Source organism: Pomacea canaliculata, linkage group LG6 (assembly GCF_003073045.1).
Source record: "Pomacea canaliculata isolate SZHN2017 linkage group LG6, ASM307304v1, whole genome shotgun sequence".
In the NCBI taxonomy this organism is placed as follows: domain Eukaryota; kingdom Metazoa; phylum Mollusca; class Gastropoda; order Architaenioglossa; family Ampullariidae; genus Pomacea; species Pomacea canaliculata.
The window spans coordinates 28,599,762-28,627,051 of NC_037595.1; the positions used below are offsets into that span (position 1 = coordinate 28,599,762).

The 27,290-nt window shown below is 41.0% G+C and overlaps 1 protein-coding gene across 1 annotated transcript in view; it reads right to left on the reverse strand.

The window, feature by feature from the left end:
• Positions 1-3,355: 3,355 nt before the first annotated feature.
• LOC112566315 (zinc finger protein jing-like) overlaps positions 3,356-27,290 on the reverse strand; it is a 59,951-nt gene continuing 36,016 nt past the window's right edge. The window contains 5 exon segments of the mRNA XM_025242411.1: positions 3,356-13,016; positions 13,407-13,474; positions 14,572-14,699; positions 23,332-23,479; positions 23,482-24,649. Of these exon segments, the coding sequence (XP_025098196.1) occupies positions 12,869-13,016; positions 13,407-13,474; positions 14,572-14,699; positions 23,332-23,479; positions 23,482-24,649 (1,660 nt within the window). The 3' untranslated portion in view covers positions 3,356-12,868.

Sequence of the window (27,290 nt, forward strand, 5' to 3'; positions counted from 1 at the left end):
ATTTCATTGTTAATCTACAAATATAGTGTGCCTTAAATGTTGATATAATGGAAAAATTATATATATAATATATCTTGTTTTTGTTTGAAATCTGTGTCATGCCAGAAAATCACATTGTACAGCTTTTATCTTTCTAAATGAAAACTGTAACACAATTTTGTGTGTGTGTGTTTGTGTGTGATGCATGTGAATATGTATGAATGTGCATACAAGTATGTTATATGGTATGCATTTTGTGTGTTTGTACATATGCATACTTTAAATCACATTTGAAATATTAGGTTGACATCCTGGCAGAATTGCAAGTGTACAAGAAAAAACCCACTTATTTGCCATGCTTGCTATATATTTTTACTCAAATGGTGGGCATATGTTATGTGACCTGAAAGTATACACAAATATGTAATGTCTAAACTGTGCATGAAAGACAAAGTGAAATTTAGATATTCCAAGTCATTTGACCACACTGAGAATGTTCTAGCTAACAACAAAGAACTAAAGAGAAAATGTTTGTCTCTCTGTGCCTTTTTTTGCTTTAAAAGATAAAGTTAAAGCTTAATTTTACTGATAAATCAGAGAATGTTTTGTTTTAAACTGATCAGTATGTTCTGTGTTATTTCTGAGCGATGGAATCTGTGCTGAAGAATTAATACATTCTGAATAGTGTTGAGAGAGAGTATATTGCAATGGGTATGGATTGTGAATACGGTTGGGGATGATGACAGGGAACAAACCTCTTGGATTCAATCTGAGAAAAAAGGAAAGCATGGGTATAGTGCTGACCTAATGTTGGGTACATGGCTGTAGAAATGTTATGTCAAGTGATGTAAAAGAACAAGTTGGATACAGCTCAGTCAGACCTGTGGATGGTATTTCAAGAAAAAGTTTTATAAACATTACTTACTGTCTGCTACAAAATGGGTTGCAGGGCATATGCAGTCATTTGTTAGCACTTAATTATAATCATCAAAGTAAAATTTGTCAATTCTTATAGTTTTGTCAATTTGGAAACATAAAATCTCTTTTTCTATATGTTTGCAAAATACAGACCCCTAAATCAAAACTGACCTAGTGCAAATTAAAAAGTTCTGCAGTTAATGCTTATTAAGTGAACACGTTAAACAACATTATCATACTTGTTTGGAAGTTTAGTTGTTTTCCTCAAAAGTTTATATCCATTTCAAGTTGAAAGAAAGGACAAATTCTATTCACTGTGAAGCACTGCATGCTCAGCACTTTGATGACCCTCGCTACAGAAGGATTCGGTGAGATAAGAAAATAATACTGGCCAGACCCAAGTTTAGTTTAGTCCTTGTTACTCTCCTCAAAGAGCATAGGGCCGCAACAACAGCTTGGCCAGACCTAAAGCCGTTCTCTATTCTTCCAACTCAGCAAAAAGACTGTTTTTTTTTTTGGCCATTTTCAGGACATCAGCGATTTGATTAGCTTAGCGATTTGAGTGAAAACCTTGGTGGCACACACACAACACTCATTTTTGGCATCCATGTGACATATCACACTTCCACTAGTTGATCTAGCTGTGGAGTGGGTACCTCACTCTGTAGAGGATTAATGGTGAGGAAGAGGATACAACCACTACTAGAAAGCTGCCCTTCGGTCATAAGGTCATAGATCCACCTTTATCGTACAAAAACAAAATCCATTCCCAAGTAATAAGTGTTCAACTTATCAGACAGATGGGAACAACATCAAACAGATGAGAGAGCAACATGTGGTTTCCAGCCGGTCCAATGAAAACTGCTGCAGCCATCTGCTTGGGGAAATGGCAAGACTTCAAACGTAATCCGATACTGTATACATCTGGCCAGTCTTAGATGGTGTGTCATTATGTCTCAGCACACATGGAATTGAGCCGCGAAAAGTAAACAACCGAAGTAATACAGTTTCAGTTCAGTTTGAAAGCTGAAGGATGATAATTGTGTGCCTGTGCATTCACCACTGATACTACTTTAAAACTGAATCCTGCACTCTTGAGAAATTGTGTAGGGTGGTCAAGGGTCAAGTAGAATCAGCTGTGGAAGAATAAAGCAAATGCAGGCTATTACTTCAGCTGTAACACTGCATGCTACATTTACACGCTGTTTACTCCCTCCACCTCTGTTTATGCCCATATATTTATATTCATTAAATATTTTAAGATGGAATGATAATCCACCTTTTCTTTTTTTGTTCAGAAATTACTATAGAGATTAGGAAGAGCATGTAAAGCAACTGGAGGATAAGTTGAACAAGCAGACAGGTTTAACAGGAAAGAAAGGCAGTGTCTTTCCATGAACTTGGTAGAAAATGTGGGCAATACTATTTTGTTTAATATTTCCAAGGACAGCCATTTTTAATATGCCCACAGATTTTTATTTTAGCTGACAGCCACCTACAAATCAGATCATAGGGTAGATGGCTTGGGGAAGAACCTTTAGTGCCCTGTCAGCAGCCCCCTCTGTATAGGCCTACAGTCAAAGTCCAACTCTTACTGCTGGCTCCACAGGCCACACCCTGGTACTGTCTTGGCTAAGGGAGTAAACCACAGTGAGCGGTAACACTGAAGTAGCACCACTTGGGTGAAGTGTTTGCTGATGAAGTCTATGGCCAGGCCTGAGAATCATCAGAAAATGAGCAAACGTGCAGCCTCTCAGGATTTTCTGACATGAGATTTTCCGTCTTGCCAGGCAGGGACTGTACTGTCATAACCGCAACTTACTCTGACAGGCATCTCTTTTGGAATTCACAAGAGCATGGTTTTAACTGTTTGCTCCCTATTTCACAGCCTTTGACACCTATTTGGAGGTGTGTAATATACTTTTATTCAAATATTTTTTCAATTCTTTTTTACATTTGTTTTAAATGGATTATTATCAATGTTGTCAATATATATACAGCATGAAGTTACCAGAACAAAAATTATGCTTTTCATAGCTTCTCGCACACAAATCATTTAGCATTGATATATCACTGGATCATACTGGATGATGTAACTATCAAGATGTGTTGAATATAAAAGAGCACTTACAGATGAAAAGTATAACAGTGCAATTATGATTGGTTGTTTGATTGAACTCTTAAAAAAAAATAGGTGATAAATTAATTTTTATTGAAATTTACATTGTGGAATTTTGAAATATTGAAATGCAATAGTTTACATGTACTTTTGAAACACTGGGTCCCTATCTACAGGGAAATATTTACATTTATTACACTTCTAGCTATTGTTTATTTTAATGCTTAACAGAAAAGATAATATACCTGATGAGAGATTCTTGAAGAACTGGAGTGACTTAAATATTAGACAAAACAAAAATCACTCACAGACATCTCAACACAGTTATCTCACAACAGATAATAAAGGGAAAGTTTTTATTTATAACCAGAATTAATATTGTCTTGTATCATACAAAACTAGCTACACAATGCAGAATACCTCACTACATCATTTCCATTGAGTTTCATGTTGGGTCTTATAAATTAATTGTCAAAAAAAAAAAGGGGGTGTGAAAAAGATATCTGTTATTCCTCCTCTTTTTCAGGCATATGATTATGTTATGTTTGCAGCAATGATGATAACGAGGATTTTGCTGACAATATACCCGTATAATGGAGAAAATGGACTAACGTTGGCCAAAGCATTTTGAAGGGCACACTTTCCAAGTCCATATCTTTGGGCATTTGGTCATAAATATGGTTTGCAAATGGTCATTCAGACATGCAGGATACAGCAATGGGCATGACAAATCTTGGCTTACAGGTTTAATTACATCACATTCACTTTACAAGCAAGATATTTCAGTCCCACTGAAAAAGATTTTTTAACAAATCTTTTGTTTGGTGCTACTGTATTTATTTTTGAAGGTTTTCTTGTTTTTGTATTTTTTTAAACCCACAAACTTCCAAATTCCACAAGAAAATTGGTTACAAATAAAAGTGTGTCCCATAAGTTTGGGACATTTTTAAAAAGCCCTCTTGTGGTGGGCAGTATTAAAATGTTTCAGAATTTGGAAGGAGGGGAGAACAAGAGATTATGGAAGGCAAAACTGATATCTAGTCAGTATCAGTAACCTCCCTAATCATAAAAAACAGGCGGCCACATGTTGCACACAAGTAATGGTGGTAAAACATACAGCTGCTCGTTCATTTTTTCCCTCCTTTAAAATCTCTCCATTCTGCTCTATAAATACATGTAGACCCATGAACACTCAACTTAGATTCTGAGCTTAAAGAATGGTCAAAATCACGCAAAACACAATGACCTCTTATTTGAAGTCATTTAACAAAAACCCAATCCGTGCACTACACTTCACGTGACAACAACATTTGATCAAATACACAGTCCATTTGGAAATGAGCCATTATCTTTCTTGACAATGTCTACACCACAACTGGCTGATATACTCTGATCAGGCCAACTGGTTTAAATCAAGGGTGCCTGAAACAAATTCAGTAGCAAAGAAAAGAGAAAAAAAGTATTGTTTTTTGCTTTAAAGATCTTCAAAGCACCTCCTTTGTGCAAAAGTAAAAATAACCTTTTATAAATGATCAAGAATGAGCTGTATAAAATGTGAACAAATGAATGTTCACAAATATGCTAGTTTTTCATATTTACATCATAAACTATATCTCTACCATACAAAATAATTTGCATTATAAAATCCATCCAAAGTTTTCATCAAGAAAAATTGAGGTGTACTATGGGCATTGGCTAGCTGCAGAAAGCATTGCAAAAACATTTCTCTTAAAAAAAAGAAAAAAGAAAAAGAAATAAAAAATGCAAAACAAAGAGGGAAAGTGGATAGGGCACCCTCTGTGTCAAACAATGAAAAAAGTTGTTTCTTAATTGCAATACAGATTCTCTTATATTATCACTGACACAGCAAATTGCAAATTATAACCTTTTAAGTTGCATGGAAATGACTGTTTGGCTAATTAACCATATTTATGGCTAAAAGATATCCAGCCATTACATGTATTATTGTTCAGAGGCTGAAAATCACTCTAGTATAAAGGCAAGGCCTAAAGTGTTGTGCAAAAGTGGTACAACAGCATTCACAGTGAACATCCGAGTTGCAATCTGCTTACCCTGTACACAGAGTGCAGAAAGTTGGCATATCTGAAACGATTTCCAGGAAAGTGCTAGATGCTTCAACATTTATTTTTGTTAATGGCACTAGATTTTGATCCAAGGTAAAGCTTTTTACTCTCATAGTTTACAAAGTTTCAGTAACACATTTGCAGCATTTGTCTAATGCTTACGATAAGAAAACTAGTGCATGTCGCTGTCATGATAAAAATAAAGCGTCATAAACTTTCCCTTTCAAGCTGGGTCTCAAAGAAATGTGTCTACAAAATGAACTATAAAAGTGTACACAGATCTCCACTCTCCTGCATAATAAGACCACACTTTCAATGTGATGATATCAAACATGTTTCGACTAAAGGCAATTATCTGCAAGAGCCAGTAATAAACAATTTTCTTTATTCATGTCTGAAACTGACCTCTGGATTGCATATATATATATGTACACTTCAATACACATTCCAACACTGCACAATGTGTTCAAGCTTTCTTTACAGCAATACAAAGTCTGTTTTTTTTATTATGTCATGTACATTTTTTCCAAATAGAAAAAAACAATGATCACTACACAAATTTGTCAAACAGATGTGTTGGCCAAGTTTAAGTGCTGCACTGCACTGACAGGCAGAGAAAACCTGAATAAAGAGATTTTATGGCTCAACAGCTATCCACCCAAATACAAACATACCCCTCCCACCCACAAAAAAAACCCAAACTGGTGCAGGCTACACTGCCTTATCAACTTGAAAACGTGGGCACTCTTGACTTTTGAAAGTAGTGACCAGCTAACAGTATGGGCAAAAGAAAGGGACTTGAGGAAGAAAAAAAAGTTGAAGCTCTGGAAGTCTGTTTAATAATGCAAACATGCCAACTTCTGCAATCACATCTGCCACTCAAGTTTTGGGTGGTGTGGAGGGGTGTGTAAATGAATATAGATTCCAGTGATCCAAGAATTATGAAAGACAATTTAACAATAGTCCATTTTTACATAGAACATTTTGACTGGTCACTTTTTCTGCTCCACAGTTTGCACCAAGCCTTCCTAGACACAACCCTTGCCGGCACAGTGACTATTCTTGCAAAGCCTTTGTACAGAAAACTTAATGCAGACTGTGGACCATTAAAAGCAACCCTAAAGTTCAGATAGCCAAGTGCACGTTACTGTAAGACCAGAGCTACTTGCATCCAGAACAAATGATTAAATTTTGAAATTCTGAAAAACACTATCTTTGTTTCAGCAGAAATGACTGTAGCAATGCTCCCAACTACATTGTGGTTGTCTGGTCTGACATATATCCAAACATTCAGGTGTGCATACACACCGACAAACATACATTCTCACTTTCTCTCCACATAACATCTAATTAATGGAAAATCACGTTTGATTCTAAGAAAAAGACTATTTCAGAAACATCTTTTGTTCCTTGCAGCTGCATGGTTAAGGCTCCTTTTCTTATCTTTGCCACCCAAAGCTAGCTGACCAGAAGTTAATGACATGTTTGCTTTCAGAAATCTAAGTAACAGAAATGAGATCGGCGAAGGTTGCACTGCTTCATTTAAAATATCTGTAGGTCAAATCATTGCAAACAGCAGCAACATCTCTCTCAGCACAAATACATAATCAAAAAGATACACAACAAAACACACTGAATATACACATCAAACACTGTCGAATATATGGCATGAAATGAAGAAAAAAGGCTTGCAATGGATTTATATTTTAAATGAACTCGAGGTGCAGACATGAAGGCAGTCACAGACTGAGGTGGGGACAAAATAAAAAAAAGAAAGAAATTCAGATGTTAGAATGATGGAAATATGCTGAGAATAACTATTCACAAAGGCCATCACACTTTTAAATTACAGCCACACAAAACAGTGTGTGTGAAAATTATGTTTCTGCCACATATACTTATGTGGAGAATTATTAATAGAGGCAGATTCATTCTTACAACTTCAAATCATTTTTATGATGCAGAGTAAAAATATACATGTGACACTTGCCATTTTATATTGGCATCATTGCACACAACACTGAATCAAAAGATGTCAAAGAGAAAATGGAGGGAGGGAGCAGAGAGAGGGTGGTGGGGAGAGAGAACATGTGAACATTCAAGGCATGATGGTTACCATTGTTTGAAAACATTAAAATATCCTACACAATCAAAGAAAATTACACCCATTTCCCTTTTTCCTCAAAATGTTTCCTCTCACACACATTTTCCCTTTCTCATCTGCAGAAAAGAAAGCCTTTCAAGAATGGGTCCTGAGATTGTGACCACCAAAAATGGCCAAGTATGCTGACTGGCACCAGATGTACACCATAGTTCAAAGGTCAGGCACACAAGGATTGCATGCAGTCATCACTGGTCCCAGCAAAAAAGAAATGCAAAGAGCCTTGCCTAGTGAACAATTTTATTTTGGTTCCTGCATGAGACCAGTTCAGCACCTTAAACTCTTCTCCAAAAAATTCTCCATTTTACAGTGTTCTTGGATGATACGACTGGACACATCTGCCACCGAAATCTAACCTCACTGAAGCACGTCATTAAACAAAAAAAAAAAAAAAATCTTTTTTAAGAAATTAAGAGGGGATACCCAGTATTACCTAGAGAAGGAAAACATATTTGGGGTAAAAGATGATAATGAGTCTGCAGTCAAGGAAAAATCTATGAGCAAGTAGTTTACAATAAATGATATAAAAACAAAGGAAACATTATAGGAATTTTTGTCTATGTGCTCTGTTGCAAAGTAAAAAACTATTATTAAGATGCTGTGTAATAAGGACAACATCCTAAAATCATGCAAAAATATTCCAGAACTGAAAATTACACCCTTCAAGACTTCAGAAATCTTGGCCATCAGGGAAAAAAAGTGACTACAGTCATTATTCTAACAATGTTCTACATCCTCTTATTTGTCTGATACTGAGAAAAAAAATACAGACGAACCAGGCATCATTTTGGCAACAATAACAAGTAACACAGTATTCTGAAAGTTTCAGCTTGCATAAGGTCTGACATATTAAAAAAAGAAGAAAAGAAAAAGAAACTCACTATATGTTAAGTGGAAATTATGCATCTTATTATGAGTGAAATCCTGCAACAGAACTTGCCATTAGCAGTGTTAGCAGAGGACAACCATATTTCTGGGTCAATCTCCGAGTATTTCAATATTAATGATTTTAAAATTATGATTATAGGGTGGCCTTCTTCGACTGCATAAGGATAGGGAAAAAAAAAAAAGAGAAAGGAGATCCCCTAACCCCATCACCCACCTTCTCCCACCCATAAAAAGACACTAATAAAACCCCAACAGAATGTAAAATTAAAGAGAAAAACAAGGAAGGAATATAATAGGCAGGGTCATAGGTAAGGATTAAGTATGCTTGCAAATGAAATAATGAATAATATGAAGCTAAGTTGTGGAAATCAATGCTAAACCACAAGAAAGCATTTAAAATTAAATAATTTATTATTTTCCTGAAAGGACCATCATTCTCAATAAAATCAAAGATCCAGGCATAGCAACTCAACCAAATAAACGCACTGTCACTTTAGTCCACACACTTCCCTTCCTCTTGTTAAAGCAGTATTTCTTGGGCAGACATGTACAGCGTAGTGTGCACCATGCACACTTGACCAAGTAATAAATATGCTTTGTGTAGATATATCTATTCATTCATCGTAAGATGACCCCCTCTTAGATCACTTTTGCGGATGGTGTGACAATATTTAGCCAATCTTCTCAAGGCACAATATTTAAAAAAGTGGACAGAAGGGGGAAGAAAGATTTTTAAAGATGTCAATAATACACAAAGATGGTGGACAGAAAAAAACCTGTTCTGCCATTTTTAATGTCGCATAATAAAATGGTCATTCTTATTGGTAACTGGGATGTTACATGAATTTCTGACAACATTCAAACAATAACAGGCATGTAAGTAAATCTTTTACTGTCACCACAGCATTTATCTGCCATGTTCACCCTGCCTAGGTTTCCGTAACAACTTGACGTTTTGTTCATCTGCCAGTTCAAGGCAAAATAAATTTTACAATAGCACTTAAGCTTTGATGTAGATACTGCAAGCATCACAGGCTAGACTTTTATCTGCTCTAATTTTTTTCAAATATACAATTTTGTTCTTTTACTTTAAAGTATCCCATATTCCATTCTTTTACCAGAAAAAGGCATTTATCTTTCATAGGTTTCAGGCGTAAATGGTATTTGATCTGGAGTGGTGGACACATCCAAAATGGGAAGAGCCACATCATCTATAATCTTTTTTTTTTAAAGACAAAACATTATTCAGTGGTTATTTGTTATTAGGAAAAGATGACAAGTTCTGCATTTTGTCTTGAATTTTCCATTTATATATTTCTGTATCAATGACTGCAGCATCATGAATGGAAAAACCCAATCAAGACTTTGTTGTTGTGTGCTGGAAACCACTCAGACTGAACATGACTGACGATATGCTTGTACAAGAACTTCTTATACAACAAATGTTACTGGCACGAGATTATACCTGCCTCTCAGCAAAACACTGTATAACAGGATCCACTGTATAACTGCTGTCGGCACTTGAGCAGATTTTTCAGGTGAGGAAAAGGTCTTTGATGTAAAAATTCCTCGGTGGGCATGGGTGGAATGTCAACAGGGCACATGCTTGGTATCGTATTTTCTGTACAAGGTGTACATGCCATTTGCACATTATTGTATGCATATCTCCAGTCACACAAGCAGTCTTTGAAAATCAACATTTAATGCTTGAACAAGATCTGAAGTCAAGTTCATATAAATAACCAGTGCATATGTTGTATGTAATGCTTTTTTTTCAACCATCAAACCTGCATATACCAATTCAAATTTAAAAACAATTCCTCCCCTTTCATAAGCAAATAAAAAGTGTTGCAAAAACTCCTCACTCAGATGCTCAGTATTTTATTTCTTTGCTCATTCAAAATCCAGGATCACACAAAACCAAATACAAAAATAATTAAACTAAGATCTTAGCAAACATGTCTATATCTAACAACATCTAACAAAAATAATTATCAATTCCATCCTTATGCGATTCTTTTTTTCAGGAGTCAGGCATTGGGGGTGGGGTGTATTTAAACAATGTCTATAATGCAACATTTTAGAATGAGTTCCATACTGGAAGGCAAACAAAGATGGCTTTGTGGGTCACTGTTCACCATCAGCAGCCCTTTGGAATCTGTGATTATATTGTTCTCCAAGACTGAGCCAATTCTTCTGCTCTCTTAAATTTCAACGCAGTATGTCAGCGTCAAGTTTTTGGCATCCGTGATTATGCCTTTCTCTCCAGAAGTGATCACCGTGACTTCCCTGACATCTCAAAAACATATTTTCTTTTCATTTGAAAAAGTCTTTATGGGACTTGATAGCTGCAGTTTATCCACTCCAGAAATGGCCAGTAGCCACTGATGAAATGTAATTTATTGTGCCAAATCAGCATTTCATACTTAACTCTCATCTACGGGAAACAATGTTGAAAATTTCATCTGGGTACAAAGTGAGGCCAAAGTTTTAATTAAAAGGATAAACAACAACATTTCTCCTTCTAGTTCAGTGACCACTGGGCAGTGGCGTAGGACAATGCTTGGCTTTTTTTTTGGGGGGGGGTGAGAGTGGGCAAACTCCCTGCTGACTGTGAACGACACTCTCATTCTTGTCATCTCAGTATCTTTTCTGAGGAGGTGGCTCCCCTTGTCCTCCTGGTTCCTATGCTCCTGCTGGATATTAACAAATTACGAAAATCTCTCTCCTAGAATGAGGAGAAGCAAAAAACAAAATATCCCTGCACAGGAATGAGTTGTGTTCACAGCCTTATTCCTTTTGTGTACGACTTCATGGAGCAGCTTGACTTTCCTGTCTGAAGATATGAATTCAGACATATTTTAGTTCACCACAGGCAGAACAAGGATCCAGAAGGAAAATGGACAAAACTCTTTGCCAACTGCAAGACTATAACTCAGAACATTATCCTGCATATGGCAGAGTATTGGAGGCAATTTACACATATTACACATATTGAGACCTAGTGGACCGGTCCATTATCTACATCATATCACTAAAGAAATATTAAATGTGTTACACTGTAATTGGTAAGCAGAAACATTTTATCAGAGATAGAAAAAAACAAAAACATATGTAACTTCACATGATTCCTTTCAAATGTGCAGTACACAAAGATTCATGTCATACCTATGTGAATGCATGAAAACACACACACACAGGGATTTTCCTTGATTCATTAAAGCTTGGTTCTAAAGAAGGGCTTGACTGAGTATAGTGATGTTAAATGTCAACAATACTTAACTATCGTACCACAGAGAGGAAGCATGGTTAAAAAAAAGATATCTTGGACTGAGGCTTGATGGCCGAGAGCTGAATCTTCTGCAAGACAAAACCCTATGGTATTTATAACTGGTGGGTGCATATTTTAGAATTACTCATTCTAGAATATGACTGAATTAACAGCAAAACATAGAACTTTTTTTTAAATGCAGACTTGTTCTAGATGCATCTCATGCATAAAGCAAAAGGATTCTGAAAAGGGTAAAAGATAACTGAAAATAAGAAACAGTTTTGCAACTATAACACACAATCACAAAACAGATCTGTGACTGGTTTAAAGTGCATGAACAAAAGAACATAATGCTCCCCCTCCCCCCACACATATACATATATATTTGAATGGGCAGTCAGCATCTTAGAGGGCCATCTACTGTGCATGTGCAAATATTGCACAAACAACTCATTTGTGATGTAACTTTTCACCTTTGTTCTCAACATTTAGAACTTTAATGTATGTTGCCTTCCACTGGCTAGACACCTGAGCTGAACATGACTGGGGGTAAGGGGAAACTCTTTACAGATTTTGCAAGCTGCAATTTCAAAATTAAAAAAAAAAGTCAAGACGCCCATCTAGACTAAATGTTCTAGGCACACTGGCATTTATTACAAGGAACACAAATATGCAGGTCCTACTTATAACATACGCCTGCATGCATTCCTCCTTCCTACACTCACAAAGTCACATCTCAATGTGACTGCTGACTTTTAAACATACAATTGACTTTAACTGAAATTATTCCTTCCCACTCTCAACAGCAAATTCCAAGACAAATCAAAACCCCACACCAACTGAAAAGCTGAAAACTGAAACAGGATTCCAAATAAATGTTTACAGATTGTAACTTTCAAATATATTAAATATAATTAACATGGTGTGCCATCACAGGCAAAGTATAAAAATGAAATGATACAGAAAAAACTACAATAAAACTTAGGGAAAGAACAGATATGAATAACTCATGGCTGTCATTTGTGTGTAGCTGTGCTTCGCTCCTTGTTTTTCAACAACCTAATTCTTCATCAACAATCAGAAAACACCAAGATTAAAACTCACACATTTTTGTTGAATGTCTCTCTTCTAGCTCTATTTCAATTTCTGTGCCTGGTTTTGATCCACCTCTGTCACATAAAGGGACTAAACAGAATAAAGGAACCTAGAGCACACAACATCCATACATGTCTTTACCTAGATCAGTGCAGGTAATTTGCCACTGCACGCATACCGATTTGACCAATGGGTGAAGACACCGTTGTCTACCAATACTCCAACTCCAGCAGAAACAAGCTTCACTGTAGCAAAGTTGCACACAAATCCTGGTACTGCATGAGATAACATTAGGAAACAACAACAATACTGGTGATGACAATGACGATGATGAATGCATGTTGAATATTTTCCTATTTTCTCCTGTGCTTACGAAAGCGGTGTTGGCGGTAGACGGTGGGATGAATGTTGGCCACAGAGGATGGAGGTAGCTGGGAGATGGGAATGACACGCTGCCGAAGAGAACTGACCTGAGATAACGGCACCCAGCTATCATCCAATCTGTAAAAAAGATGTCAATATCACAGACCAGCCTCTTGTGCTATGGAACAAATTATTCAAAGATATTGAGGATTATATTCAAACATTTGAGCCAGCAGTACCAGTTTTCCAAGAATCAAATAGCTTTTAATACAGCTATGGTAGGGTATGAGCACAGACAGAGTACAGGTGTGCATACATGTATACAAGCATAACAGGACAAGATGAGCTTGTAAGTGAATAGCTATTACTCACGTGTATCAAACATTGGAGAATAAGAGAATCCTAGTAGCTTCTGATTTGTACAGAAAATCATACATGTGTATATGCACAATGTCTACACATCTAAACAAGCACATTTGTCTGTCATATGAGTAGTAAGTATAATTAAGAACATGTGCATTTACATACACATCCTCTGGGTGCCAGTGAAGGAGCACATTGACTTTCCCTGACTCGTCCATCCTGCGTGCAATCACCTGCAAGAAAATTCCTCTAAATTGCCTAAATCTTTTTCTTGATATCATCAAATGGCTGAGCTGTCTCTAAAAGCTATGGATCTGCTCTTGTTCACTAGTAAAACAAAAATAGATTAAACACAATACAGGGAATGGGTGCATTAAAAATATCTGTATATGTGCATGCATATGGACACTAATATCTTTTTTTATGCAAATGCTTAAAGGATGCTTAAAGTTTGTAAGAAAATAAAAACAGAAACATCTGTTTTTAGAAGACTGAATGCAGCGTATTTAAGGCTTAACTTATCTTTGAACTCTATCCCCAAATTCACACTCTCTTCTCCCTGAATCCACAATAATAATAAATGCAAAATTTGTAAAGCACGTACTCACACTCCTAAGGAGCATGCTCTTAGTGCTTAGGCGCTTAATAGACATATCTATTCATGCATGATTGCACACGCAGTTTCTGCAGGTACCTATTAACCTGAAATTTGACCAGGGTTCTTTTGTAAGCAGCCTATTCGTTTATCACAGAAAATCACACAATGAAAGTCTGATGACCAGTAATGGTAGCAGTACAGCAAGTGCACTAAATCTGCTGAGACAGAAAACTGAATTGTGCCAGACTTTATGGAGGGTCAACCTCCATAATGGATGCAATAATAATTCCCTATAGTATAGATGTGTAAATGTATGCCTATAGCAAAGCATTTCCGTGTAAATCTGCTGTGTTTGGCTGTCAGATGAAAGCCTGCCCATTTCTTATAGCTACATCATAATGACCTGACTTTTTGCTTAGAACAGCTGGGACAGTGTCTTAAACAGGTCAGATTTGTCAGATGGAGGATGAACTGTTTATGACAAAAACAATATAAACAGCTGGTAAATGTGACTAAAACTGATACAGCACAACAGAAAACAGCCCAAGATTACCTTCATACCAGGACTGGTAACCGATGAACAAGGTTTCCTTTTAGATAATAGTCTCCATGTTGCATTTGTTTAATATGGTTTACATATAATCTTGTTAAGCAGAGAGATGAAGTCCTCATAACTGACATAATTTAAAACTACAGTTTAAAAAAAGCTGAAAGGTTAGAAGACAGACATACAGAGCTGTGGAATGTGAGGTGTTGGGAGCTGCCACTGCCAAGGTCTAGCTGTGTCCTGTGTGCAATGTCCCACAACTGCTGCCTGAGCTGGTCCATCACCCCGCAGTCAAAGAAGTCTCCATTTCGTACTGAAATACACACACAAAAGAGAAAAGTCAGTGCAGGTGTACTATCAAACACCAACAGTAATTCTGAATATATGGTATATGGCAAAGTAATTAATTAAAAAAAACTCTTCATAAACATTAAAATTAATTTTTCCTTTTAAGTAAGTTTTTATAAGAAGCCACAACCTCCATACAATTAAACGAATCAGAAACATGACACACATTACACACACACACATTTTCAACCGACATATTTTTATTCCCCATCTTTACCAGGCAAGAGCTGAACTATCTGCATGGATATTGCAAGAGCTAGGCATACACATTGTTTGGTTGAAACTCTAGTCCTCAGGCAGACCATTGCTAGCTTGTGCTATATCATATATATCCAGTTTTGATGAAGGCATCATTTAGCTTCAGTTTGCATGCACTCCAAATCAATTGTACTTCACATGTGTGCTTCTATGTTTACACCCAGAAGTAAATCATTAACAAACAGCAGACAATGGTACTCCAGATCTAAATTTAAAATTAAGGATAAGAGCAAAAAATTACTTGAAGAGTTCTTTCATGCAAGAAAGAAGAATGCAAGGGAATGGAATATATGAACAGTAAATCAAAAAGGTAATATTTTGAAAATAAAATAATTTTTATACTTAAAAGTAAAGAAAAATGGGCCAATCAAAACAAGGTGAGAAATTCTTGCTGTTGTTTTGGGAAACTTAAGCCAGAGATTTCTACTACTAAAATAAATAAGATTAAATCAAAGTGCAGTACAATTTTATTTTAAGTAATTTTTTTTCCTCCTGGTTGACACATTTTTCCTTTTTGTCGCAATGTTCTGCCTGTCTTTCAAGTTTCTCTGCGACTAAAATGCATGGTTCATGGTTGCTGTTTGTGAATATATTCAACATTGGACTGTTTTGAAAGACGTGTTCTAGAGTGAAGTCTTGCAGATCGCAATCATACAAACAACAAAATCAGAAACTGGATAAAAAAAAAGTGTCTTGAAATCTGCACTAAAGTGTTGTCCGCATTAGACCTCTAATCAGCGGTACTCTTTGAAATTATGGAATGTTTAGGAATGGAAAGGAGTTACGAACGCTCACGCAACCACGGCAACGTGTCGTCTGCTTGCGAATTAGAGTTTGCGCATGCGTGCCTCGGCCTCGCCACACCAATGACCTGTGAGAGTTCACGTCTGTCAGCGACTGCCAGGCTCCGACTCGGACATTTCCTGGCAACTATTTCTCTCTTCTCGGTCAGCGACGGTCACAGCTTCTTTGTTCTCGCTCCATGGTACTGCTATCAACCCCAACATGGCTGCTGACTGGAGACCAGCAATGGCTCGACCAGTAACATAAACGTTACCTTTCCGTCAACCACCGTCAACCCCTCCTACCCCGCTACCCGACACACAACCAGTTTTTTGACGATCGTTGGGGATGGGTTAAAAAAACAAACAAACAGCGCACAAGGAAACAACCGTTTCAGAACGCACGTACTTGGCAGTCGGATGAATGAAACCTATCCCGGAAAGAAAGCGACCTTGACAGTTAACGGAACGAGGTCAAGTTTTGATTTTTTTTTTTTTTTTTTTTGCCCATGACGTCAGCTTCCAGACAATGGTGAAACCGTTTTCGACCATGGCGCGTCACTGAGGTGCTTAAAAACAGAGTTCAGCGCCGACAGAGAGGGACTTAGCAGCGACAAATCAGGTGTCGAGATATATTAAGGAAGTTATCACAGAGGAGGCATTCATTTCACACACACAAAAAAAAAAAAACAAACAAAAAAAACAAACCAAACCCCGAGAGTGAGAAGACGCAATCTCAGCGACCTCAATACTAGTCAGCGAAAAGAAAATAGATTGCTGCAGTTGTGACCCCGCCAATCAACCCTGCACGCGATGCCGTGACGTCAGCCCAACTGCAGGAAACCTACTTTCTTTAGTTCCACCCCACACTTCTGGCATCCGACACCCTCCCCAGCCAGGAGACACGTACACTGCCGCGGCAGATGGCCTGCCCTTGTTTTTCTCATCGTGCGCAAGTGAACTCTGTGTAGTGACTGTCGACAGCATATGCAATTTTCCGAGCAAACTTCTAATTAGGTGAATAAAGACTGGATAAAAAAAAAAAAAACAACTCTGTACAGGAAACCACTTTCATCATGCACCCAACCTCCACTTTAATTCTCATCAATCACATGCTGACGACACGCAACTGTACTGCTCCACTCCGTTTCAAAGTTTTAGCACCATCTTAAGTAGTGGCCTCAAAGATTGGATGGTGAAAAACAAATGAAATATGTCCTGTAGTTCTCCCCACTACACAGGCAGCACAAACAAAACTGTTGACTAAGGGGCACCAAAGTGGACGCCCCTCTTCAAAATCACTGAAAATATAGGTCTGACAGGCATGCCCCAGGAACGCCAACAGAAAGAAAACTCCCAGCATCCTCTACACGTGTGCAGGTCTCAGGTAATCAGCGAGACTGGCTCCGTTCTTTCCTTGAATAATGCCACACTTATTTCACAGCGTTAACTCGGATTACAGTAGCTTATTCATAAAAGATAAATCCATGAATACCCGATGAAGCGAGAAATGCGTAGCTTGTGACAATTAATTCTGCTACAATAACTGATTCAAACCACGAACTTGTATTTCTGGACTGCTGGCTGACGACTTTTTTTTCCAGTTAACTGCTAAAACTAGGCTGGTGTGTACAAAGCTTCCGGTTTAGTCACATTCATTGTTTAGGCTCGCCGAGACTAATAACGAAGAACTTCGCAAGAGGTGGTCTTGGCAGACAGACAGCAGTCCACATATACACATCTATGTTCAAACTTTACCACCGCGCCAACTTCCAAACTTGAAGTATAAACGATTTTACACATCAAATAGTTTCTCTGAATATGAACTGCAATGCCAAAGAGGGGACGGGGTTGGTGTTTTACACCGAGCCAGTATCAAAGGTTATATCACGGCAAGGCAGCCAACCTTGTAAACAGATGCAACATGCAGAGAAAGAACAGCGTGCCCGAGACGAGAACTGAACCCAGGACAGGTGCTAACCGTTGCGTCACCGGACCGCCAAGTTTACTATGAAGATCTAATGTGGGAAACGATTTAAACAAGGCAAATGTAGATTATAAGCCTTACATGAATGAAGGGATAGAAAATATTAAAAAAAAAAAAAGAATTGAGAGCAAGCCGCTACCTGTCAAACTTAGCACCGTGAGGCGCGTGATCAAACAACGGTCCTACGTTTGCATCGCACAAGAATGGTATTTGCCCCCCGCCGCTGCACGCACTGACACGTGTCAACTTGCTGACACAGGCGTCATAACCTGCCAGCCGACCTGTCAGCCAACACGCCAGTGACGGGAGGCCCTGCCCTGCCCCACACCGCTTGACGTGTTACGTCATCGACCTTCCCGCCCCACCGCTGCCAATAGCACTTTTCACGGTCACCTTAACCGTCTTCCTCAACTCTCCTCCTCCCTCTCCCCGCGCACACACACCATGAGGTTTATTTTGACCCCAGCTTTGTGCGGAACGGACTCTCTTTCACGTGGAAACACCTGTCGACAAGGTGAAAAGGTGGCTGGCGGCATTGTTCTGGGGAACCGCGTTAGCGCAGGGGTAAGAGCGGCCCGTGCTAATAGTCTAGGTATCATCTATATACTCAAAAATAAAGATAACACGTTTGAAAGCATTTTTGTGTCTTTCTTCTTTCCCTCCGGCCTCTCTGTGCAAGAGAGAGAGAAAGCGTGCGCGTGCTAGTGAATGAAAGCTGAGGAAAAGTTAGCAAGACGACGACGATGTTGAATCGATGATGATGAAAGAATGAAGAATAATTTATTTACAGAATGCACTGAATATGAACTTGTCTGTGTGGAGGCGAGCTTCGTGCTCAATTCAACTGTAGTTTGCATTTATCTTCGTATCGCGGTGTCTGCTTTGATAAGACCGTGGACGTGCATAGGTGTCTGTCTGCCGAGACCAACGAAGTTCTCCGCTGTTAGTCTCGGCGAGCCGTAACAAAGAATGTGACTGAACCGGAAGCTGTGGAATCACGCCTCGTTGTAGCAGTTAACTAGAAAAAAAAATCGTCTACCAGCAGTCCAGGGATATTAGTTGGTGATAAGACTGATACAACCCACAAGCAGACCTTCAAACAAACAACTGCCGATGACTGTTCACAACTTAGCGTGAACTTGGCAACACGCGCAAGACGGCCATCCAGGTCAACACACCTCAAATAGCTCGTGATTTTGTTTGTTTGTTGCTTTGTTGTTGTTTTTTTTGGTGTTAACACAACAATAAAATAAAATGGTAGAATACAAACATTCCCCCACTAGCTAGGAAAATCCTACTGTACGCACACAGTCGTGCTAGTAAATCGTTTTCTCGTGTTGGTCGATGTAAGCTAAGGACACCAAGGTAAGAGTACACTGAGAAGGTGAAAATGACCTCAGCCGTGGGTGGAGCTGGGAGACACGTCTGATAACAAGGCCATCACATGGGTGGGGGGTAAAAAAAAAAGCCAGAAAAGTAGACAAGACCTTTACTAACGATGGAAATTTACCTGGATATGTTCACAGAAAAAAAAAAAAAACTGCCTCGAGGCCTTGTTTCTGACCAAATTATACACCTCAAAATTCTACGAGTACATTTTCCATTTTTACCCACCCCACCCTCTGTTGCACTGCGGTTTGGGAGGAAAACAGGATCGTGTCTTTATGAAAATGAAACTTTTCCGATTGCTAACAGTGCAACGATCGATGAGCGGAGCATGAGGGTGCAAGAAGGAAGACAAGAAGGAAGCTGAACAGATACTTGGCTCAAATCTCAGGCTTGTTTCTGGTTGTTTTTTATTTTTTTTTTCTGGAGGGGGGGAGATAAACGGTAAACTGATGCTCAAGGAACTCTTTGAGCATGATTTGGCAGGCCATGAGATAAAACAACACACACAGGCATGAATAAACTGATAAATATTGGGTCCATTTCTGTTTATTCTTTCTTTGACGAGAGCGCGCAAGCCTACGGGCAACAAGGGTTTTCAGAAGCGTGACAAGACAGACTAGAAAGTACTAAATGTGGGTTGGGATTGACTGGGGGTGATGATGAAGAGGCGGGGTGGTGAAGTAGGAGGGGAGGAGTTCAAGGAAGGGGGTACAAATTACAGACGCTGACACGCTGTACAAACTCACTTTCTACTTACACGTTGTGAAAAAACATGTGATGAACTCTTCGTGATCTCTCTCTCCTCCCTTCACGCATGCGTGTTTTTCCTCCCCACCCCCTTTTGTGCTCACTAATATTGCAGCGACACCACCCACACTTGGGCAGGTTCCTGTCGCGAACAAAGAAACATTCAGAGCCGGGGCACTAGCAGGATCGTTAGGTCTCAACTCAGCCTGCGAAAAGCAAGAAAAAAAATGCAGATGCAGCCTGCCCACCCCCTTCAGCCTACCCCAATGCAAGTGACTGGCTTATATTTTAGCAGATACTATATCCGACGTGCTTTGTAAAGATCTGTTGGAGAGATTCCGTGTAACTTTGCTTTTTCTTCTTTCTTTCAGCTTAGGGTGCACGTTCACACACTTGAGTCTTCCCCCCTTCCTTTAAGCAGGTTCCTCCTCCTCTCTTCCACATTACACAGCGCTGGAACAAAACCTTTCAGCTTTTTGGTGCGTGGTGCTCAGTCATCACCAGTCGGGTGGCTCGGGCTACATAAATCTACATCAGTATCTCGTGGTGAGTCACATCAGTTCTTACCCCCCGACGGGCTAGTCCACCCCACACCCACCCACCCATATACAGCAGCGGCTGACTAGAGTCTAGAAAGGCAACCTAGCAGATGGTGTACCATGGTGATTCAGTCAAACGTGTCACAACAACAACTACTCCCATCTCGTGAGCTCCAGAGACAAGTGAGTGGTGATAACACTGAGTATTCTCGTTACTCACACAAAAACTCACTAAATGTCAAAACTGGACAAACGACTGTTCTGTCGATACAATATCTGGCACTGGTTCAGTGGGTCTTCACAGGCATCCAGTCCCAGTGCTGAGGATTCCGTGGGTCTTCATGGCGACACATCAAGGGTTTGTTGTTCAGTGGGTCATCATGGCGACACATCAAGGGTTTGTTATTCAGTAGGTCTTCACAGCATCATAAGTGTTTCACTTCTCTCTCTCTCAAGGAGATGCATGTTCGTTCCGTTTGTTGCGCATTTCATATTGCTTTATAAAAATCTTTTAAGAAGATGCAATCAATAACACTGACATCGGCATCGAAAATGGATATCAGGGGTGGGCATGAGTGCCGCAAATTACTGAAGAAGGAAGCAAGGTGTGTGTGTTGGGTTTGGTGACAGCCAGATGGATTTTGAAGCAGCAATGTTTGTACCTGAAAGAAATTATCTCACACACAGAAAGAGACAGGTACACACACTCGTAAAACAGAATACAAAGGAAAGAGCAGAAGATACATTATGACCGCGTAGCAGTTGCAAAAGTGCAAGCTGCCTTAGAAAAGCATCGCAATTAATCAAGAAAGCTCCTCACAAGGATACCCTTTCAGCACCCGACAAGCAAACACGAAGGTAACACCAACACCAAACGACAGAGTGCAGAGAACCGTGCTGAACAAGGACACGAGCCGGGTCGAGAGAAAACATATAAGTACTAAGGTAAATCTTCTACACACAGCCGCACAGCACGAAACACAAGACATGTCTCATAACAGGACCTGAAGGTAGTGACGCACACTAGGACATTAGTGCGTGACGGTGACGTGACACACGAGTAAAGTGGGACGCTGATACGTCACAGCAGGGGGAAGGTCGCTCGAGTTACCCAAGACTCGTACACACCCACACACACGCTAGCAAATGCACGGTATTAGCTTCTTTCAGCTCCGTGTAGGTCCAACGAAATTTAATCTGAATTATTCTAAAGTTTTTGTGACGTGACGCTTGTCGAGGTCGACTCCCGATCATTTACAGGATGCATGTTAAGGTAAACAAACCCCACAGAATTTAATGCGTTTGCCGATACAAAAAATAAAAATAAACAAACACGTATTACTGGCGGAAAAGGCCAACGGTTTGAAGCATATGGAGGGAGGGGAATAGATGGAAGAGAAGAAAGGATTTCGAGGACAAGATATCAGTTCTATTTTTTTTTTATGTCACAAAACAGGCGACACATTTCCGTTTTTACGTGGGTGTGATAGCGCTGCAGTCATTCTCCATCACAAGGTTGTCTGTAAATTTTTTTTTTCATAAAAGGTACGAGAGTCCCCGAGGGGCTATGAACGTAAGTGGTTCACAGTGACAAAGGCACGGCACGAGGTAGACGGAACTTTTCTTCCGCTGCCTTTCTACTTTCCCTGATAAACCAGCTTCTGTGTGGGCAGAGGAAGATTTCTCCAGCCACAGGTAAGGCCTCGATCCAAAGTCAAGCGCTAGCTACCTGGCTATGGAACTGTGGCTATAAGGCTAATGAATGGCTGCACACACCTATACAACCTCGCCATCCATGGCAGTCGCACGCTCTATTTCAGGCAGCTCGACTCTCGGATAACACACAACAGGATGTTGTTGTCCTCTCCACATGCACCCCGGACTCCCCAGTGTCAGACTCCGCTCTGACAATACTCACTCATCCGTTTTCAAAGACTTTTTCTCCATAGCCATCCGTCTGTGGAGTGGACAAGCTGCTTCCAAACATTTACTTTCGCTGCGTCGCCAGTTTTATGTTCGACAAAGTCTGAATCATTTCCTCTCCATAGTTTTCATTAACAAAACACGAAGAGCTTTGGTACAGTTGAACAAGACCACAAATACCAACCCCCGGAGGTTTCTATGCCCGTGCATTTCCTCCAAAGCGCGGGGCCGTGGACATTAAGATTGCATTAAGCAAGGTTGCACTATTAATACGGAGGGCTCGCCTCTTTCATGCGAGGAACATTGTAGTCCCATAGACTAGTCAACGATTTCTGATATACAACCAGCTTTGTGGACATTATTCAGTGTTCTTGTCCATCGAGATACCAAAATTAAAAGTTGCGAAACACTGGAATGGAAGACATCCTTGATACCCTGGTCGATGAGTGGTGTATAGATGCTTGTCTGGCCCTTGGTTCTCCAATAAGAAGTCGACCCGTCCAGCTTTAAGGTAAAAATGGTTTAAAACTAAAAAGAATACAACGGCTATTAGTTGTAAGTGGAGAAAGTGAGCGTAAGTGGTCCACCGTGTCTAATCTTCGGCTACAAGTTCGAGCAGAACTAACCCTTTGACTGTGCTACCTTATAAAACTGTGTTTGACAAACTCTGCCCTTGCCTTTCTTGAAGCACCATAGTGGTTTTCTAGAAATTTCTGTTCGCTAGGGAATAATATTCTAAAATGGTCACGAACAACAGAGCTGTAACCTGCCGACCACCTTCGCTCTTGTCGAGAGCAGTCAACCGTGTCTACGAGAATTCAAGTGGAATGCCAAGGCCAAGGCCAAAGGATAAGGCTGGACCTCCCTAAATTCTATTTTGAAGTTGCTAGAAAAACAAACAAATAAAATAAATAAAAAAAATGAGGAAGGAATAGGTGAGGAACTGGGTAGGGTAGGGGGATTACTGCTTACCACACTGTGGCCGGCGTCTCCGTAGCTTGTTGCGCTTTCGGAGCAGGCGGGCCGTGGCTCCTCCCCCCGAGGGCGGCTGCTGCGGTTGGCGGTGGCGGGTCCCTGCGTGACGAAGTGCGCGTTGACGTGGCGGTGCAGCGCCGCCTGCGAGGGGAAGCGGGCGCCGCAGTGCGGCAGGATGCACTTGTACGGCTTGTGTCCGCTGTGCGTGACGACGTGGCGCTCCAGCCAGGACATGGAGCAGGAGGCCTTGCCCACCACCTTGCAGCCCGCCCACTGGCACACGAAGGTCTCGCCGCCTGACTGCGTGTCCACGTGGACGTGCCGCAGGTGCTCCAGCAGGTCCGCGGGGCTGACCTCCGCCCCGCAGGTCTTCCACTGGCACGCCACGGCCGTCTCCTCCGCGCCTGCTGCGGATGCTGGCGACGGCTCGGAGCTGGTGGTGCCACTGCTTGACGACGGAGCTGCGGTGGTGGCAGAGGTGGTGGTGGTGCCTCCCAAGGAGGCTGCGCCTGATGACGACGATGACAACGACGTCTGGCCGTCCTTGGCAGCGTCGTTGCTGCTGCTGTTGATGTTGTTGCTGCTGCTATTGTTGCTGTTGCTGCCTTTGTCTTTGCTGCCGATAAGAGAGCTGGATTCCAGCGGATGCGGCGGGTAGTGGTGGTGGTGATGGTGGTGGAGGAGGTTGTTGTTGGTGTGGTGGTGGTGGTTGTGGTGGTTGTTGAGGTGGTGATAGTGATGGTTGTTGTTATTGTGATAGTGGTGGTGCTGTGGCTCCAGAGCTCGGGACACCCCAAAGAGAGAGGCGAGAGAAGCTGACGGGGAAATTATCGACGACAACAACGAGGATGGACACGAGGAGGGCAAGGAAGAGAAAGACGATAAAGATGAGGCTGATGTGTTACTGCTGCCGCCCCCGCCGGTGAGCAGGTGTGGCGAGGAGTCCGTCCCGAGGGATGGAGTGGGGAATGGCAGTGGCGTGCATGCACGGGGTGGAGGCGGGGACGGGCAATGGAGGGGGGAATTGGGGGTATCGTACCCGCCCATCTCCTCGCTCTTGCCACAGTCCCTTTCCTTCTTCCAGGCGGCGTCCTCGGCTGTCCCACCGCCGCGGTGGGGCTGGAGGTCGGGTGGCGAGGCCGAGACGCACACTTCCTGGGTGCTGGAGTGGTGGCAAAGGCAGCTGCCCACCCCGGTTCCGCACCTCAGGCCTGCCTTGGCCTCACATCCCAGGTCCAGCTTGTACAGGGTGGGCGGGCCGTCGGCCGCGGCGTCTCCTAGCCCAAGGGATCGGCCCCCATCCTGGGTACAGCACCTGAAACCAAAAGCACCCGGGTTAGCCTTCTCATGACCGTGCATCCCATCTACATACAGACACAAACACAACCCCTTTGGCAGCCAAGCTGTTGACGACTGCATGCATGCAGCAAAGCATCAAGCTGCCCTTGGTACACCCCAGGCCTCTCTTCTTGAGAAGCGAACGCACTCCCCTCCCCACAACAGCCTCCCCAAAAGATTACGCACACTCACAAGCGTCCAATCTGTTCTGGAAGGGTCTGTTGCTGTATTATGTAAACACATCCACAATCAAAAGAAAAACCACCTTCTGCAAAATAATATTTGGTATAAATCTGGATAACATGATAAACGTCTTATAATTCAGATCAGAGGCAGAAAAAAAATACATCTGCGTGTGTGTGAACTGTGAGGTGACAACCGGGATGGAACGACACCACACACACTTTAGATGAAAGAAGCAATAAACCTGATATTTACAAAAATTAATCTCTTCTAAAAAATATAACGAGGGGAAAAAAGGAAGGACATCCAACCGTCACCTCCCCTGCTTACGTCATACGCACGTGCGTAAGAACCCTAACAGCCACATGCACAGCCATGCAACAACCGCCGGCACCTTCACCTTGACCTCCCGCTTTGATCTGTAAGACCTGCCGCACACACACACACACGCACTCGACCACACACGTGCTCGTTGCTGACCACAAATGAAATTCAAAGGGGTTTGAGGGTGGTGGTGGTAGTGGAGGGGCAGAGAATTGCGGTTGAAGGATGGGGGTCGTAGCCAGCTTTGTCTCTTCACTAGAAACGAACGGTCCCTTTGAACACATCACAGCTAATCCCTCCGCGAAACCTTCGCTGGGAAAAAGCAAAGCAGAGCTATGGTAAATCCCATTTTTCCCCACTGTTCTTAAACTTCACAGCCACAAAAAAGGATTTCAAACAGTAATCTGTGATTTGTTTTGAACTGTTATTGGTATCGGATACTACTTCTTCAACATCAGATAAGCAAGCTGAACTCTACTCCACACACGCCTGCCCATTCAAACTGCCAGACGCACATACAAAGAGCGGAGTTGAAAGACCAAGCATAAACATTCCCAGCACCTGGAGAAGATGGTTGTTGTTGTTAGTGGTGGTGGTGATGGCAGGGAGAGGTGGGAGTGGCGAGTAAAGATGGGAAGTTTCTAACAGCTAGACGGTTAGGAAACCTTTAGAGAAAACTAGAACCCAGATGGGGGAAAAAAAACCAACAAAATCAAACACAAAAAGTTTTTCACAATAATTTCAGCCACATCTGAAAAAAAGAACCCCCACACATTACTCATGGTGACAGTGGAAACATCAAAAGCAAACTACAGAATAAAAAGTGTGTCTGACAATATATTTTCATTTAAAACAAAATTACAAGCGGGCGTGAACTCGAGTAGCAAAGTGGAATGCGGAAATCTTTTTAGAAATCCCCCTTTTCAAATGTTTAACAAAGGATTATGTTTTTAACGGCGCTCTGTAATACATTATGCAATGTAAAAAAAAGTTATTCATAGAAAAAAAAAATTTAATTACTTTCAGCACCAGCAACCATCATAAATTTACGAATGTGTGACCTGAATCGGAACTAACCCTGCAGTCAGAGCCCAGATTGAACACTTAAAGAATAGTAAAAAACCTACTAAGCATTTTAAAAAACCCAGCTAAAATATAAAACTTAAATCAAGGCCAATAACAACTCATCTAAAATAACAGATGGAATGGAGAACACAATGAAGACAAACAAAGAATACCAGCATCACAGCGGATTGACAGTCGATTTTCCCCAACGCGCGTCCCCCATCTGCAGTCAGGCGAACCTCCCTCCTTTATATAAAAGCCTTCTTAACGGCAAATTGTGCGACATCTGACAGCACTTGTCTGATAATAACACCACCGTCATTTTTTTTTATTTTGAATCTACCACCGAGCATGGCGACATAATCGACATGGGTATCAGGCTCTCTACCAACCCACATGAGCGCTACACACACGGGTAGGACAGATGGCTGTTACAGTCTTGTCACATCACCTCTCCTATCATTATTATTTAGGTTAAGTCCTTCCTCACCCCTCCCCTCACACATTTGAACACAAAGCTCACCCACCGGACCACACACGCATATATCCCGAATAAAAATGTTCTAAACAAGGGTATCTGCCAACTTTTACTGTATGCCTGAGTGTTTGTAATTTCCATTCCATACACAGAGGTATAGCAGGTGAACACACCTACAGGTAAGACATCCATCCTCGTCGATAATTCCTTCCCGGTCATTCCTCGCCAAAGGGAGAATAAATCTGCTGAATCAATGACTAAGCTTTGGACTATTTTGTTATCAAGAGCGTTTCTTTTTATACCCTAATATATTTGAAAAGGAGAAAGATTTCAACTTCTTCTTGGCTTAGTCAGCGAACACGAGATTTTTACCCTTTCATTGGTGTGACCCCTCGTACAGGTGTAAAACTGGGTTAAGTGCGGCAATTTCAGTTCGCTGCTACCTCACTCCCTCAGGGCATCAGAAAGAAAAAGAAGGGATAGACGAGAGAAAGAGAGAGCGGTGAATCGTAAAGCTGAAGTATGTATTCCTCACTCAGTGTTCATGAAGTGACCATGAAGCGACAGA